The sequence below is a fragment of the Protopterus annectens genome, chromosome 14.part0, assembly GCF_019279795.1.
Source record: "Protopterus annectens isolate FY-2018-M chromosome 14.part0, PAN1.0, whole genome shotgun sequence".
NCBI classification, from domain to species: domain Eukaryota; kingdom Metazoa; phylum Chordata; order Ceratodontiformes; family Protopteridae; genus Protopterus; species Protopterus annectens.
The window spans coordinates 956,430,805-956,449,495 of record NC_056748.1 but is presented as its reverse complement, the minus strand read 5'-3'; the positions used below and the strand labels follow the sequence as shown (position 1 = coordinate 956,449,495).

The 18,691-nt window shown below is 42.5% G+C and overlaps 1 protein-coding gene across 1 annotated transcript in view; it reads left to right on the top strand.

Moving 5' to 3' along the window:
- Positions 1-18,691, top strand: part of LOC122789363 (tyrosine-protein phosphatase non-receptor type 13-like) — a 2,815,362-nt gene that overhangs the window by 1,687,093 nt on the left and 1,109,578 nt on the right. Inside the window, exons 26-27 of the mRNA XM_044056752.1 lie at positions 14,458-14,556; positions 14,648-15,000. Of these exons, the coding sequence (XP_043912687.1) occupies positions 14,458-14,556; positions 14,648-15,000 (452 nt within the window). The remainder of the gene's footprint in view (positions 1-14,457; positions 14,557-14,647; positions 15,001-18,691) is intronic.

Genomic DNA, 18,691 nt, shown 5'->3' with positions numbered 1-18,691 from the left:
CTCCAATAATTTTCATTGCTCATTCCTTAAATTCCTCTCTCTTGAACAGATAGGTGGGAAGGTGCCAGAGTGTCAATTTTAATTAATTACACTGCATTTTGACATCCTGACATTTTTGAGACACACTGGTTGCCCTCCTGGCTATTTTCTTCACTGCCCATGTCATTAGGTCACTGGCTGTCATTATTTCAGTGGTGCTGACTGGAGCGTTTTCATACCCTCCCTACTGCCATTTATCTTTCCTCTACAGTGCTGTACAGAGTTAGTCCTCAAGCTCCTTTCATGGTGGTCAGGGATGCCTTGTTCCTCACACTAGGTGCTGATCCCCTTGGTGACAAAAATCATTGTTTATCAGTACCTTGTCTTCATCATTAGAGTTAAGGTTCTCTTTCTAGCTATCCATTTCTGGATCTTCAACCCTTCTTCCCTCCTGAGCCTCATCTTGGCTTTTTCTAGCTAGCTTATGCTCCAGCTCTACTCTTAATTCATATTCTCATCCTATATCCTTCACTTTCTCCCTTTAAGTTTCTCTACCTTTCCTGGGGCTTATGTCTTCATGCATCGGCCTACCTCTGAGACAGTGCTTCATTTCTTCCATATATACTGTATAATAATGTCCTCCTTTCCTATCTCCTGCATGATTTCTTACTTCACTGACCCTTGTCTGTCCTCCTGTAACCAAGCTTCCATTTACATTGGATCTTTTATTGCCTCCATGCTGTCTCCACTCTTTCCTGTTCTGTCTTGTCACCATTCCTTCTGTACTACCTACACTCTTGATTCTATCAGGGACTGTCTTTGGACTATCAGCAATGATCACCTGTGCACATGTAACACCATTACTTGACCCTTTCCAGTTGCTTGGCCATAAGTCTTCCTTTGCCTTTTTCTGCTTTTACTATAGTTCCCGACACCAGTCTCTTGGTTTGTTCCTTCACCATTTTAACCTCCCTGTTATATCCTATATGCCATACAGACTGGATTTCCATAAGACCGATACACACTGCCTGCCTTTTACTAGCACACCTCACTCACCCATCTCTCTTCCTTTTTCCTTAATCTGTATTACCTCTATCCTAAGATAGTTATTTGCCTATCAGTAGAAAAAAATGGCAAAGACAGATCCTGTAGGATCTTTGGAATTTGTACTTCATCATCACCCTGTCTTTGTATATTGTCATGTCCCCTTGCACTAAAAGCTTCTTTATTAGTTCTGGCAAGTTTAAGCTATATGAGTGATGATTATTATTTCTGATAGGACTTGTTTATGTGGTTTGTGCAAATGTGGAATATTTCTGGGGTTCTAACCCCTACTCCTAATTCTAAACTATTTTTTAATTGGTGGATTAGGATCTAATCAGGAGTTTTGCTATCATCCCTACATGTGTAATTTTGTTTAACAGGTAGGGTATGCTGGTTCATCCAGATGAAAATTTTCACAGCAGAGTAAGCACAAAACTTTTGCAAGTGCTTTTTCTTGAAACTTACCTTCCACCAGGTGATATCTTCCCTGGCCGGTTTGCAGTCACAGAGTTGTATCTCTAAGTAGTACCTTTTGTAGTTGCTTGATGTTGTATATTTTTCCCCTTTCTGTTGTCAGTGCTACTCTGCTGGATCTGACTGGCCGCCTTCTGTCTTAACTGTGATCAGTTTCCTTTTGATACACTGAACTGTTTAGTCCAGACATTGAGTCCCTATAGTGACTGTGAATTCCATCATCAGCTTTATATCTTAGCCTTTTCATCTGATTATATGCATCCTTTTAGTTGTACTTTGTAGATGTCATGAAGTCATGATAAAGTATTCAGGATTCAGAAATTACTAATGTTTTGAAAATGGTTTCTGCATTTCCTACAGTTTAGGATTTTATTACTCCAGTTTGTTGGCCTTTTTCCTTATCTGATATTCTATAATCTTCTTCTGTGATACTTTGTTTTCTACAAAAAGTCCTTCTCTGTGTAACCTGCCCTGAAGGGCCGGGGTTTTGTCTTACACTTTGACTGCTATAAAGTGCATTGAAACCATTCAATCAGCATGCTTTTACAAACTGTCCATATGTATTGCATCTATCCTTATCCTTGAGTCCAAGTTCATTGATAAAGGGCACATGGAAAAGTGCTTTTGCACAAAACCTTTTCTGATTGATTTTAAGATATTCTACATGCCCTGCAATACAAGGCCACAATTGCCAAGAGTGTAACCATATGCCCCAAGTTTGATTAGTGGCTCTGCCATGGGAGGAGTTAACATTGGGGTGATGGTTGGGAACATTTGACTTCAGCATACAGGTCTGTACGGCGAAGGCAGTACCTATATCCACTTTAAGGACATTGACATCTGTGGCTTGCATAATAATTCACTGCACTGCAGGTCTATGGCAAGCTGCATGTGATTGCATGCCTGAAGTATTTTAGCTTTATGAATATTCAATGCAACTTAGAATGAACACAAGTAAAATATCAGAGTATATGTACATTTCTGTCCTTGTCAGTCATTACCATGGAATACTCTAAATGTATATAATTTTTTCTTCCTATTGTCTTATCTATACACATATTTAATTGTTAAATTTTGTTAGTAATTGATGGTTTACTGTTGTTCTTGAATTATGTCACTGTAAGGTTTTGATAAAAGTCTGTGATTTGCCATATGACCTGGATCATGCCTTAGAAGGGACTTTGGACTAAGGTATTTATTTACACAGTTAAATGGAATGAACAAATAATGCCGTTGCAAGCCATTGGGGTAAGCACTTAAACAACAAAATCCCTAAACATGGGATGGATGATGATACTCACCTGACCATGGTACCTCCAAGGAGAATGAATGTGTCAGTGGACTCTGACTTCTGGAAGGAATAAATGGGCTAATGAGGTGATTTGTTTAGAGGCTATATAGTAATCTAGGGCTTGGTAGTTCAGTAGCAATAAATAAATAAATAAAAGCATGCTATTAGAGGCAGTACTGTCGTGTGGAGTTCTGCCCTGCATTCCCTAAACTAAATATAATATGTTCTGTAGTCGTATCTTGCCTTCATTCTTACATATGGGGTTCAGAGCAGATCCTCGGCTCCAACTCGGCATATTACAAAGCTCAGAGTCTTCTAGTTGGCTCGTGGCTAGGTAGGTATCCCATAGTGCACCAGTACAATCCCCAGATCTAGTTTGCCACATCTACGAGGTCAGATATGCCTCATGCTTGGCCATGGCTAAGTTTAAGATTTTTTTCTATTACTGTATTACCGCTTAACTTTAGGATTTATATGGTTATAGATAGAGAGTGTATTACAGTTAGAGTAGTTTTCAGTCGTGTTGAAGTGTTTCCTCATTTTAAATTACTTAATTGTTGAGAACTGGTTGGCAGTTGGCCTTGTTGTTCTCGTTTGGTATCCTGTGTGCCAGTCTCTTCTAATTAATGGTGCATTTGCACTTATTTTGCTATTTTTTGTGTGCAGTGCAGTTCTTCTTATTAGAGAGTTTGGAATTTAGATAGTTTCTTACTTAGTTAATAGTGTTTCAGGTTAATGTGCGCACTTGTGCTTCCTTTGCTGTTTTTCTGTGTAGTGTTTAGTACTTTTAGAGAGTTTGCAATTTAAATACTTAAACAGAAGGTGAAGCAATAGTGTGAACACATATTTAATCCCAAGAAGCATACATTCAAGGCAATTGTAAAATTAACGCCAACAAAATGGTACAAGCCGTTTTCATCCAAAAGAATAAGACGTCATCAGATAAAAACATCACAAGACTCACAGTACTTAAATACAATTTAAAAAACAATTAAGAACCAATCAGATTAGTACATTAATCAATTAAACAACTCTGGTGAAAAACCTTTAATTTGTAAGCAAGTGTTAAAAAATATGTCAACAAACTCCTATATAAAATTTTAATCACTCCAAATACTAAAATCTAGTGAAACATAAAAAGTATATAAAAAATGTGTAAGTTGTGGACTATTTTTTTGTATAAAAGGAAGAAACATATTTTCACAATTTAGCTGCACTAAGCTAAAGCAGCGATGACAAATTAATATTGTCATTCAGCCCTGGTGACCTCCCTGAGTCGAGTATTTCCTGCCAAAACAATTCCGGAAACTCCAACCTTGCCTCTCAAGGACCAGCCCTGATGTCCCTGGGAACCTGCTCAATCACCTAAAATGTAAAACTTGCTTCTTTACACAACAAAGTGTGTTTATCAAGTGCATTACAGTCATTTTGTTTTTTGGAGGGTCACCACTATAGTACTGTTCCTATTAGTCGCACCAAAACAGGTACCTACAATTGTGGGATGTGTGGACAGTGTAGTTACATGGCAAACGGAGGTTGTTTATTTAAAAAGTAGAGAAAGGGAGATTAACAACCACTTTTACATGAATTGTAACACTTTTGGTGTTGTTTTTTTGGCAACTTGTAATGCCTGTCAGGGATTTTATCTGGGTAAGACAGAGAGGAGATTGAAGAGACGTGTCTACGAGCACTTGTATGACATTAGGAACAAAGAATTATCACCAGAGGTTATTCCATTCCCTTTTCTATTCCACCTCACATTCCCAAGAGGATCCCAGATGTTCCACCCAATCACAGGGATCAGGTAACTGTAGAAGTGAACAAGTTGCTCACAAACAGAGTCATCCAAAATGTCCCCGCAGACCAGGTAGGATTCAGAACTTACTCCAGATTCTTTTTAGTGTCAAAATGTACAGGGGACTGGAAGCCCATCTTGGACCTCAGCAAATTAAACGAATCCGTAAAGAAAGACAAGTTCTGGATGGTGACACTGCAGTCTATACTTCCTCTATTAGGGAAAGACACTTGGATGTGCTTAGTAGACCTCCAAGATGCGTACTACCATATAAAAATGGACAGAGTGTCAAGAAACCAGTTAAGCTTCTGGCTGGGAGCCAGTCACTACCAGTTTCATGCTCTGCCCTTTCATCTCACAACAGCCCCCAGGGTGTTCACCAAATGTATGGCAGTAGTGACAGCTCACCTGAGACGTGTAGGATTCCAAGTGTTTCCGTACCTGGACGATTGGCTCCTGACCGCCCCCACCAGGCATCTACTCCTTCAAACTAGAGATTCCACTATCCAACTTTGTGTCCATTTGGGGATTACTATAAATTTTGAAAAGTCTGCCTTATCGCCCTCTCAATTTGTGACCTATATAGGCGCAGAAATAGACACAGTCGCCATGTTAGCTCGTCTTCCTGCAGAAAGAGCACAGAACCTCATAAAACAAGTACTTTGTCTACTTCCCCTTCAAAAAGTCAAGGCAGAGACAGTGCAGAAACTCTTAGGGGACCATGGCCTCCACCATAATACTAGTCCCTCTTGCCAGATTGCACGTGCAAATTCTTCAGTGGCTTCCATCGTCCCAGTGGTCCTTTCAACAACTGCCTCTATCCCACCACATCATTTTAACAGACTCTTGCAAAAAGGACCTCCGTTGGTGGATCCAACCCGACCAACTAATGACAGGCACTCCATTCCTTCCTCGCCAATCCATTCCTACTGTGACCACGGATGCCTCACAGATAGGGGGGGGGACATTATCTAGGCAGGACTGTCCAAGGCACATGGGAAGATCACGAGGCTCACCTGCATATCAGTGTCCTAGATATGATGGCGGTGCTCCTAGCATTACAAGCACTTCACGAGCTTCTTCCTCTGGGGACGATAGCAATCCAATCAGACAACATGTCTCTGGTATGGTATCTCAACAAGCAAGGCAGAACCAGATCTTACCCCCTTTGTCAGGATGCAATTCGTGTTTGGAAGTGGGCGATATCTTACCAATGCTTTCTAGTGGCAATGCACATCCCAGGGACAACCAACGTTATGGCTGACAAACTCAGCCGGGAATCTTGATGCCTCACGAGTGGTCTCTGAAGCAGAAAATAGTGGAACAGATCTTCCGCAAATGGGGACAGCCTTGCTGTGATCTTTTCACCAGTCCTATCAACTCCAAATGAAACAACTACTTTTCCCTTATCCTCCCCCCGGGGGAGTTACCGAGAGACACACTTGATTTCCCCTTTCTCTGGCCTCATCTACTAGATGATCCATGGACTCTGGACCCAGTGCCAGATCTTTTGACACACATGTCAGGCTCTCTTCACCCCAGCCTCCACACCCTCAACTTGACAGCGTGGCTGCTCCAATTCCATCCCTAGTAAGGCTTCATGATTTTTCACCTGCTGTGACCCACATTCTCACTTTTTCACATAAACTCTCCACTAGAAAGTTATACACCAGCAAATGGAGAAGGTTTTCTATCTGTGCTGAAGAAAGGAATGTTGACCCTTACACCAGTTCCATCCCAGTGGTTTTAGAATTTTTGTCTGAACTATTCCACCAGTGATCTGCTGCTGCCCCAATTAGAGTTCAGTTGGCAGCAATATCTAATTTTCATTTGGGTCAACATGAGTCTAACCTGATGTAACAAAGATTGTATAAAACTTTCCTTAAAGGTGCTACTTTGTTGAGACCTCCTTTTCAGGAACCGGTAGCTTCTGGGGATCTAAACTTCCTAATGTCCAAAATAACTTCTTCACCCTTTGAACCTGCTCATTCGTGCCCGTTGAAGTTTCTGTCTTGGAAGACTTTGTTCCTAGTGGCCATCACATCTGCTAGACGAGTATAAGAATTACAAGCAGTGTCTATCAAGCCCCTTATTTGATTTTCCACAAAGATATGGAGTCTCTCTTCGCACAAATCCATCTTTTATTCCTAAAGTGTGCTGTCATAGTAGTTTGAACCAAACTATAGAGCTGCCGGTCTTTTTCCCTAACCATTCCAATGCAGCAGAATACAGATTTCATCAGTTGGATGTTCACAGACAATTACGGTTCTATCTGCACAGGACTAAGGAAGTCAGACCAATTGTTTGTATCATTCTCCGACTCCAGACTAGGTCTCCCAGTCTCCAAAGTGACGCTTTCAAATTGGATTTCGAGCTGTATCTCCTTCATTTATTCTTCCAATGGGAAGCATTTACCATTCAAAATTAAGGCTCAATGTTAAGTTGTCTGTCTTGCCTTCATTCTTGCTGGATGGGTTCAGAGCCGATCCTCTGCTCCAACTCAGCAATCTACTAAAGCTCCAGAGCTATTTACTGGCTCGAGGCCCTCCCTATATCCCACAATGCTAGGTGTCAGATCTCCAGATCTCATTTGCCGCTTCAGCTATGAGGTTGTGATTTACTTGGCACAAGGTCGTATTAATCTTTTTTCATATATATATATATATATATATATATATATATATATATATATATATATTAAAAGTTAACTAGTTTTTCTCAATAACCTTTTCTTATATTTATAGCTTTCCGGTTAGTTAACTTTCTGTTTACTCCCTCATATTCCCTCTTAGAAACTCATTTTAGTTAGAGAGTTTCTTCCCTTCCCCTCCTTTTTTTCTCAGTGGCTAAACTCCCCTCCCTTTCCTTGTGTTATAGGGTAGTGTTAGCTCTTTTACTTTATTACAGTTGTAGACGTGTGTGTGTGTGTGTGTGTGTGTGTGTATATATATATATATATATATATATATATATATATATATATATATATAGTTAACTGTGTAATTGTTTAATATTGTTAGCTTAACTAGTGTGTGTGTGCGTGTGTGTGTGTGTGTGTGTGTGTGTGTGTGTGTGTGTGTGTGTGTGTGTGTGTTGTTTGTGTTTAAGCACTAGTGTCTTTTTTCTTTGGTATCCATCATGTCTAAGGATACCAAAGTTTCAGGTTTTAAGAAGTGTGACTCGTGCTGTCAGAAGATGACTCTGACAGATGGTCACAATTCTTGTGTTTATTGCTTGGGCCCCCTACACCTGCAGAACTTCTGCTCTGTCTGTCATGCCTTCAGCCGAGAGTCCTGCAGGAGCGTAGGAACAAGCTCATCCTGAGAGGCTTACTTATGCCAGAAGGATCCCCGACCAAGCCTTTGTCGGGTAAATCCTCTAAGCCCGCCAAGCCGTCGGCTCCCAGTTCGGTGCCGTCGCCTGGTGGAGCACCTGCCTCCTTGTCAGCTCAGGCTGGAGCCGACACCTCTAGACCTCAGTCAGCTCCGACTTTACTGTCGGAACCGTCTTTGAGCCGAAAACGTTCTAGGTCCCCTTCCTTAGAATCGGTTCACTCAGCTCCAAGGTCACCATTACTCCAGTGTGAGAAAAGCCATAGGTCCCACTCACCTTGGTCTTCCAGGCTGTCTGATCATGACCTAGAGAGGGTGGTCAGCAGACTCCTTAAGTCGCAGACCCTGGCCAAAATGGTAACCAGACCATCTCAACAGACTGTGGCTGTCCCGGTATATACAGCAGTTCCTCCTCCGACTCCCTCCTTGTGTTCGGAGCCGGAGCCAGTTGGAGCTTGAATCTTGGTAACGTCGGAACCGATACCACACCTTTCGGCTCCTTCGTCGGCTTCGATCTCTTCCTTGGTTCCGTCCTTGGAGGGATCTGGGCACCGAGACTCCCTCGTCGACTCCGAGGAAGCGAGTGGCATCGGACCCTTGTCCGACCCCATTCTCCCTCTCAGAGCATCGGCGCAGGTGAGCTTGGCCCCGACATCGGCCTCAGAGCCATCCCCCTCAGTGCCAACAGGGGGTGGCGTCTCCTCAGAGTGGGTACCTTCTGCTCTGCCTGACAGGGGCGCCTTCGAGGTCATGAGGAGTGTGCTGACTCCTGAGTTGGCCCCTTGATTAGCCACTTCGGCTCCTCCCCCCATGGTGCCTGCATCGATCTCTGTCCACCCTCCTGACCCCAAGCGTGGAGAGCAAATGCTCCAGTTCGCCCCATTGGGCGTATCTTCCTCTTCCGAGGCCTCCCTCGATCTTTCAGAGGAGCCCCCCTCGGAAGAGAAAATGTAAGAGGAAACATGTCGACTCCCCCGAGTCAGTCACGTCTGATACCGACTTGGAGGATTCAGAAGGGTCCCCAAGATCCCCCTCTGAGGATGTCTCCTTTTCAGACATCCTAGAAATCCATAAGCAGAGGGGGAACTGGACTGCCCTTAGCCCTTTGGAGGATGAGTCGGTCTACCTGGACGCGTTTAGTTCTCGCCCTTCCACCTCCTGGGTGTCTCCACCTTTTGACCCACTAATGGAAGTGGTGGCTCGAAAGGCGTGGTCAGCCCCGGACACAGTGGAACCAACACCCCGTAGGCCCACTAAATTTATTACAGCCCCACCCAACAAGCAATTTTTGACAAAAGGTGTCCCTGTTGATGCCATGGTGGTTGCAGCAGCCACAAAGAAGAAGTTGGCTGACCCTTCGGTGACTGTCCATCCACCTAATAAAGAATCTAGGACAATGGACAGGTACGGGAAGCGGGTGTTTTCCTCAGTGACCTTCTCTATGCGGCCAATGAATTATCTGTGCCATTTCACCCGTCTCCAAAGGGATCTTCTTAAGGAACTGGGTGATACCCTTCAGGATCCATCAGCTATGGGGGCTCAAGATAAGATAAACTCCCAGCTGGCGACCTTTAATTCTATCGTCAACTCCTCCATGCGGCTCATTTCTTATGCAGCCGATGGAGCGAGTAGGGCTGCAGGTACAGGCGTGGCTTTGAGAAGACATGCCTGGATGCGGTTATGCAACTTTGCTGACCCCTTTAAGGCGTCCTTCACCAATACCCCCTTTGATGGTTCGGCTCTGTTTGGACCACAGGTGAAAGATACCCTTACCAGGTGTGAGCACAAAGGCAAGACTCTCTCTGCCGTGGGAGTCCGTTTTTCCACTCCCTCTAGACCATACCCCAAGGGTCAGAAGAGTGGAAAAATGTGGTTTCGGAAACCCCAGGTAGTCGTGCCTGACACACGTGGCGAGTTTCCCTCCAGGGGCAGGGGAGGGAACAATAATAGACACCACCCGAGGGGCAGAGGGGGCCCGCAGAATCAGGGTAGCAGAGAATCGTTCTCTGACAAACCCTTTCAGCACCCCTGAAGGGCTGCCCAACTGTCCGCCTTTGGAGGCAGTCGGGGGAAGATTGTCACTGTACCCAGAAGCCTGGCAACTCCTCACACAAGACAAATAGGTACGGTCTATCATATCCGAGGGTTATAAGATTCCCTTTGTCCACACCCCGGTACAAACAACCAAGTCCCTTCCGGATGTTCCACCCGGTCTAAGGGAACAGGCAGTGCTAGAAATTTCAAAACTGCTAGAGAAACAGTCAGTCCCAGCAGACCAGCAAGGATCCGGAATCTACTCCAAGTTCTTTTTGGTGCCAAAAATGACAGGGGACTGGAGACCCATTTTGGATCTCAGCAGGCTAAACAAGTCTGTTCAAAGAACAAAGTTCTGGATGGTCATGCTCCAGTCCATTCTACCCTTTTTGGGTCAGGACAATTGGATGTGCTCCATAGATCTTCAGGATGCGTACTACCATATCAAAATGAACAGGTGCTCCAGAAGGTTTCCCCTCTTCCGACTGGGAGCCAGTCACTATCAATTCAGGGCCCTGCGCTTTGGTCTCACCACAACCCCCAGGGTGTTCACCAAATGCATGGCAGTGGTTACGGCTCACCTAAGATGGCAAGGATTCCAGGTGTTTCCATATCTCGACGACTGGCTCCTCACTGCTCCCACCAGGCATCAGCTACTGCGAGCCAGGGATTATACCATCCAAACTTGCTCTGAGCTAGGTATATCAATAAATTTTGAAAAGTCTGCATTGTCGCCTTTTCAGTCTATTATCTTTATAGGCGCAATCTTAAATTCAAAAAGATCTGTCTGCAAGGCTTCCTCTCGACAGAGTTTCAGAAATCTGCCGACATGTGCAAGTCTTACTACAGTGCAACAGGATTCAGGCCAGAGTTGTACTAAAGACCTTTGGCCTCATGGCAGCAGCAATCATACTAGTTCCCCTGGCTCGCTTTCACATGTGGCTTCTTCAGTGGATGCTTTTTACTCAATGGTCCTTTCAACAGCTTCCAATGTCTCAATAGATAATAATCACTCAATCATGCAAAGACCACCTGGCTTGGTGGATGGTCTCCCCTCTGATACTCCAGGGCAGACCGTGTGTTCTTCCTCCTCCTCTTGCCACAGTGACCACGGATGCCTCCCTGATCGGGTGGGGGGGCATTTTCAGGGCAGGACTGTCCAAGGCACCTGGCAACCTCTAGAGTACCATCTGCACATAAATGTCTTGGAGATGAGAGCAGTGCTTTTGGCGTTGCAAGCTCTTCAGGACTCTCTACCCACCGGGACTATTGCAATTCAGACAGACATTATGTCTGTAGTGTGGTACATCAACAAGCAGGGCGGAACCAAGTCCTATCCCTTATGTCGAGAAGCACTCAGACTCTGGTAGTGGGCGATCTCCTCTCAACAGTTTCTGATAGCAATGCACATCCTCGGGAGGTTCAACATCATAGCGGGCAGGCTAAGCAGAGCTATTCTCATGCCTCATGAGTGGTCTCTCAATCAATCAGTAGCGGACAAAATCTTCCGCAGATGGGGTCAACCTTGCTGCGACCTTTTTGCAACCCCTCTCAACAGCAAGTGTGATGACTTCTTCACTATCTTCCCCCTTCCTGGCCACTCCCCCAGAGATGCTGTAGTTCACGATTGGCCCCGGGGTCTTCTGTACGCATTTCCACCTTCTCCCCTAATTCCCAAGCTAATTCAGAAAGAAACCGCTTTGGGATCCAGGATGATCCTCATTGCCCCTTACTGGCCTCGACAAATTTGGTTCCCGTTCCTGCATCGCCACCTGCTGGAGCAGCTGTGGAATCTGGACCCAGTGCCAGACCTCTTAGTCCATCAGTCGGGTGGGCTGCACCAGTCCCTTCAGTCTCTCAAACTTACAGCTTGGTTGCTCCACTTCCAACTTTAGCCAGGCTTCCGCTAATTTCTCAGCCGGTGCGTGAAATCATCCTTTCTTCGCACAAATCTGCCACCAGGAAGACTTATGCTAGTAAGTGGAAACGTTTCTCCTTCTGGGCAGAGGCTAGGAATATTGACCCTTTTACAGCCCCTGTCCATCATGTTTTAGATTTTTTTTAGCAGAGCTCTTTCAAGCTGGTTCCTCCTGTGCCACCGTTAGGGTCCAATTAGCTGCTATTGCAAATTTCCATGCTAGCCTGTCAGAAACCAGCATCATGTCCCACAAACTTTGCAAGGCCTTTCTCAAAGGAACTTTATTACTTAGGCCCCCGGTCAGAGATCCCCCACCTCCGTGGGACTTGAACCTGATATTGGCTTCCTTGATCCCCCCCCTTTGAACCAGCGGCTTCCTGTTCCTTAAAATTGCTCTCCTGGAAGACTCTCTTTTTGGTAGCCATCACATCAGCTAGGAGAGTTTCGGAACTTCAAGCCCTCTGTATTCGTCCTCCTTATCTTGTGTTTCATAAGGACAGAGTTTCACTTAGGCCTAATCTTTTGTTTTTACCCAAGATACCCTCTGAAACAAATCTGAATCAGTCTGTTGATCTGCCCATATTTTTTTCCTAACTATTCGAACAAAGCTGAACAAAATTTGCACCGCTTGGAGGTTCACAGGCAATTACGTTTCTACCTGGACAGGACTAAGCAAATAAGAAAATCAGATCAACTTTTCCTATCCTATGCTGAGGGCAAACAAGGACGGCCAGTTTCCAAAGTAACATTATCCAGGTGGTTGTCCTCTATTATTACCTTGATATATATCAACTCAGACATAAACAACTCCCTGCTAAACCTAAAGGTCATTCCACCAGAGCATTGGCTACGTCGGTAGCCTTTCAAGCAAGACTACCAATGGAATCTATTTGTGCCGCAGCCACTTGGGCCACTCCTCATACATTCATTTTGCATTATAAGTTGGATGTGGCCTCTAGGAATAGAGCTCAGTTTGGTTCCACCATGCTCAAGAGTCTGTTCCGATGAGCCACCCAGGACTAAGGTGCTAGGGACGCTGTCCCATCCAGCAAGAATGAAGGCGAGATAGACAACTTAACATTAAGAAATTATGTACCTGCCATAATGTTCCATGTTAGTTGTCTTCTTCTTGCCTTCTTTCTTGCATCCCACCCTCCATCCCCCTAGCCTGGACAGACCGAGAAGAGACCCCTTTTGGGGCCTTCTTCCTCTGGACAACTCTGATGTACATTGTGTCCTCCTCTGTCTTTGTACTATAGTTTTCCTTGTGGTTGGACAGGTGTCCTTGAATCTTTCCTTGGTGTTAGCTCTGCCAAATGAGATCTGGGGCTCTGACTCCTAGCATTGTGGGATATAGGGAGGGCCTCGAGCCAGTAAATAGCTCTCGAGCTTTAGTAGATTGCTGAGTCGGAGTCGAGGATCGGCTCCAAACCCATCCAGCAAGAAAGAAGGCAGTAAGAAGACAACATGGAACGTTATGGTAGGTACATAACTTCTTATTCTACATGATCCCAGTCTACATCTGCAGCCTTCCAAGCCAGAATTCCAATTGACAATATTTGTGCAGCAGCAACCTGGGCTACCTCTCACACCTTTATTACTCATTACAAATTGGACCTGGCCTCCAGGGTAGAGCCTCGTTTGGTTCCATGGTACTTAGGAGTATTTTTCCGTGAGCCACCCAAGAATAAGGTGCTAGGGACGCTGTCCCATATGTAAGAATGAAGGCGAGATAGGACTACAGAACATAAAGAAGTTATGTACTAACCATAATGTTCCATGTTTGTAGTCCATCTCACCCTTCATTCTTACGAACCCACCCTCCTACCCCCGTCCTGGAATGATCTGGAGACAGGATCATTTTTCCATAATAGGTGGAGACCTTTCATTATTGTTGTTCTTTCTGGATAGCTTTAGCTCTGTCTTTCAATAGTTTAGCAGCAAACAAGATCTGGGGATTGTACTGGTGCACTATGGGATACCTACCTAGCCACGAGCCAACTAGAAGACTTTGAGCTTTGTAATAGGCTGAGTTGGAGCTGAGGACCGGTTCCGAACCCCATATGTAAGAATGAAGGGCGAGATGGACTACAAACATGGAACGTTATGGTGAGTACATAACTTCTTTTTTGAGATCATATCATGATGAAGAACATTACTCAGTGCTATGAATCTTGGCCCATTTGTCTAGCAGCATCTTTTTGATTAATCAGGATTTGGCATGCTTTACCTTAGTCAATACAGTTGCTCCAAGAGATATTACTCCATGGAGATATTTGGAGAAGCAGGGGAAAAATATGGAAAATAAAAGAGTCCTCCTTCACCATTTATCTTCTGCACATTTACTTTCAGTATTGTACTGCATGTCACTGCACAAAAACCTTGTACACAGATTTGCCAGTCTTCTGGCTAGTAAGCCACAAAGTCAATAAGGGAAATTATAAAGTAAGAATTTTTTGGTATCACTTTTGTGTTGTTCTCAGGATGAGAAAAAATAATGTAGTGCACAGTTTAATTTTTAGAAGATTTTGTCACACTTTAATTATATAAAAGCACAACCTTTTTTTTCATTTTGTCATATTCAAACCAGGATGTTCTTCATTTACTGCATGGACCACCTTCGAAAGTCGCATTAAAGCTTTGCAGACCAAAGCCTGGAGTTCTTCCTGAAATAGACTTTAGTATTCTGGTAAAGTATTGTGCTGTAGTACATTTGCTTCATAGTATTTCTCTCAAGAAGTCTGAAGAATGATTTTGTATTTATTCTTTTGCCTTGACAGACTCCTGCACCTTCCCCAATAAAGGACATGTCATTGACAGCTTCCCCTGCACCCAGTCTGTTTAGATATGAAGATGATCTGTATGCCACACAAAAGCAGGAAGAAATGGATGAACACAGTTCAGACAGATCTAGTGAACCCTGTCACATAGCTGATTGCTCAGATGTGAGCAGTAGCAGTGATGAGGAAAGAGATGGATATGTTCCAAGCCATGCTGTCCAAGAACCTAGTGATTTGTTTAAGCATATTCAAAGTTTTCTAGAAGATGAAAGTACATCTGAAACTTACACAACTCTGGGTGAAGATGTCAGAAAGAACTGCCAGTCAATCTGTGATATATCAACACATCAAAGGTAATTTTATGTTTAGGATACTGTGCATCAGTCTGTGACATTAACACATCAAAGGTGATTTTATGTTTAGGATATTGTGCATCAGTCTGTGACATCAACACATCAAAGGTGATTTTATGTTTAGGATACTGTGCATCAGTATGTGACATCAACACATCAAAGGTGATTTTATGTATAGGATACTGTGCATCAGTATGTGACATCAACACATCAAAGGTGATTTTATGTTTAGGATACTATGCATCAGTCTGTGACATCAACACATCAAAGGTTATTTTATGTTTAGGATACTATGCATCAGTCTGTAATATTAACACATCAAAGGTAATTTTATGTTTTGGATACTATGCATCAGTCTGTGATATCAACACATCAAAAGTGATTTTATGTTTAGGATACTATGCATCAGTCTGTGATATCAACACATCAAAGGTGATTTTATGTTTAGGATACTATGCACCAACATACAGTAAAAACAAGGTAAAGCTGAACTCATGTCTAGGCTTTAGAGATGTCAAGTATGAAGTGTGCCAATTCTGTTATCATAAAATGAATGAGAGAAGTTAGCCAGTTTGATTGGTTAACTCCTCTTTACTCAGTTTCTGCTTCTCTGGTTAAAAAGATAACCATCTCTGACTGCAGGAATTATTCTTATTTTATAATGCAAAGGTTATACCTGAACATTCATCACAGAGAAGTTTTCTTTTCCTTGTAGCCCTGGACCCACAGAGTAACAGTGTCTAGAGTAATAATGAGTAGTAGTATATTTCGTGTACATTTTTCTGATTGTCATATTCACCCTCACACATGCAAGTTTCTGATTATCATACTCACCCTCACGCACACATGCATGTTTCTGATTAGAGTAGTACATTTAGTGTATGTTTTTCTAATTATCATACTCACCGTCACATACATGCATGTTTCTAATCATACTCAACCTCACACACATGCATGGTTCTGATTACAGTAGTATATTTCGTGTACGTTTTTCTGATTATCATACCCTCACACACATGCATGTTTCTGATTATCATATTCACCCTCACACATGTGCATGGTTCTGATTATCATACCCTCACACAATCATACCCTCACACACATGCATGTTTCTGATTACAGTAATACATTTAGTGTACATTTTTCTAATTATCATACTCACCCTCACACACATGCATGTTTCTGATTATCATATTCACCCTCACACACACATGTATGTTTCTGATTAGAGTAGTACATTTAGTGTATGTTTTTCTAATTATCATACTCACCCTCACACACATGCATGTTTCCTAATCATACTCACCCTCACACACATGCATGTTTCTGATTATCATACCCTCACACAACTATACCCTTACACACACGCATGTTTCTGATTACAGTAGTACATTTAGTGTACGTTTTTCTAATTATACTCACCCTCACACACATGCATGTTTCTGATTATCATACCCTCACATAATCATACCCTCACACACATGCATGTTTCTGATTACAGTAGTACATCTAGTGTACATTTTTTCTAATTATCATACTCACCCTCACACATATGCATGTTTCTCATTATCATATTCACCCTCACACACACATGTATGTTTTTGATTATAGTAGTACATTTAGTGTATGTTTTTCTAATTATCATCCTCATCCTCACACACATGCATGTTTCTGATTATCATACCCTCACACACATGCATGTTTCTGATTACAGTAGTACATCTAGTGTATGTTTTCTAGTTATACTCACCCTCACACACGTGCATGGTTCTGATTACAGTAGTACATTTAGTGTATGTTTTTCTAATTATACTCACCCTCACACATATGCATGTTTCTGATTATCATACCCTCACACAATCATACCCTCACACACATGCATGTTTCTGATTACAGTAGTACATTCAGTGTACGTTTTTCTAATTAGCATACTCACCCTCACACACATGTTTGTTTCTGATTATCATACTCACCCTCACGCACACATGCATGTTTCTGATTACAGTAGTACATTTAGTCGACGGTTTTCTAATTATCATACTCACCCTCACACACATGCATTTTTCTAATTATCATACTCACCCTCACACATGTGCATGTTTCTAATTACCATACCCTCACACACACACACACACACACACACACACACACACACACACACACGTGCTTATGATTATCATACTCACCCGCCACTCACACATGCATCTGAAGTGCATGCAGTTTTCTGGATGCTGTTTAATTATTACTTTGCATTATCTCTATTGTCAGTAGAAATGTGTGTTTGTGTGTGTGAGTGTATGCTTGCATGAAAATGAGAGTGAGATTGACGGAGCCATTATTTTATGCTTGTCAAGCAGTGCTTTTGCTGTTTAGCGAGTGTAAAAATTAAACGAAAAATTAAAAAAAGAAGGAAAAGTATGGATGTCACATGTGTGTTTTTCTGTCTGCATGTGTAATTATGTGCATGCTTGCATGCATGAAAGTGGAAGAGTGTGTGTGTGTGTGTGTGTGTGTGTGTGTGTGTGTGTGTGTGTGTGTGTGTGTGAGTGAGAGCGAGGGAGAGAGCTCAATTGAGCAGTGATAGCAGCAGTTAAGAAGTTTAATACCTCTTAGCTCAAGAAATCTGGATTAACAAACCTTTTGTTTTTGTGGGTGTTAAGTACGATGATTTTTTGTGACAGTAAAAAACAAGCTCTCAATTTGTGTATAATAAAATGTGTGTTTGCATCTCTGAATAAGCTGCATGCCTATTATTTTTGGCAATTCTAGTATTTTACAGCTGATAGCCAAAGGGTATGCGAAGAATTGTGTCTGTCATAGGTACCTCTATTTGTGAATGAAAATGATGAGTTATTCATCTTAACTGTGGAGATTATTGTAATGCAACCACAGAATCTATCAAACATGGACCAGTTACTACAAGGTAGATGGTGGTGATTTCATCTGACTATATCAAAGAAAACTGGACTTTCTGTAATAGTCACTATATATTCCTTCAACCATTTAGCTTTCATAATCTTCTATAGATTAGACTTCCATTAAAAATATTATAGTACCATATTACAGTCCAAGAAATCTTCTTCAAAAGACAATAATTTGTTAAGACAGTAACCCATTGTCTGATACATACGTAGGGAGCTGTACCCTATCCTTGCAGTCAGTGGACATAAGGCAGAAAACTAATGCTAGTTGAGATTCCAGTTTGTCAGAAGACACATACAGCTAAGGCAATTTGGAGGGATATCAGTTCACTTACTGCATATTTTGGAATTTTGAAAGAAACTAGAGCAACTGGGAAAACCACACACAGGGAAGACATACAGACTCTGCACAGAAGGAACATTAGCCAGAAACCAAACCAGAGAATAAAACCTGTGGAGCAGCAATGGTACACATTTTGTTATCATCTCAAAATTCCTTGTAGTAAAGCTGGAAATTAATCTTCATGAAACAGATTTTGAGTGAATTTGAACAGAAGCTTTATAAAATCACGTATTTACTACCATGAAGATTCTTTGTATGGCATTGTTTCCAGAAAAAAATCTCTACTCTTAAAAGGTTACCTTAATGTTCTGTAATTTTACTGTTCAATACTAGTTATATCACTGCTAGAAGGAGCACTGGAGCATATATTTCTGCTACAATGTTTTGCAACCATTTTTAATGTTTAAGTTATACCAGAAATTTGGCC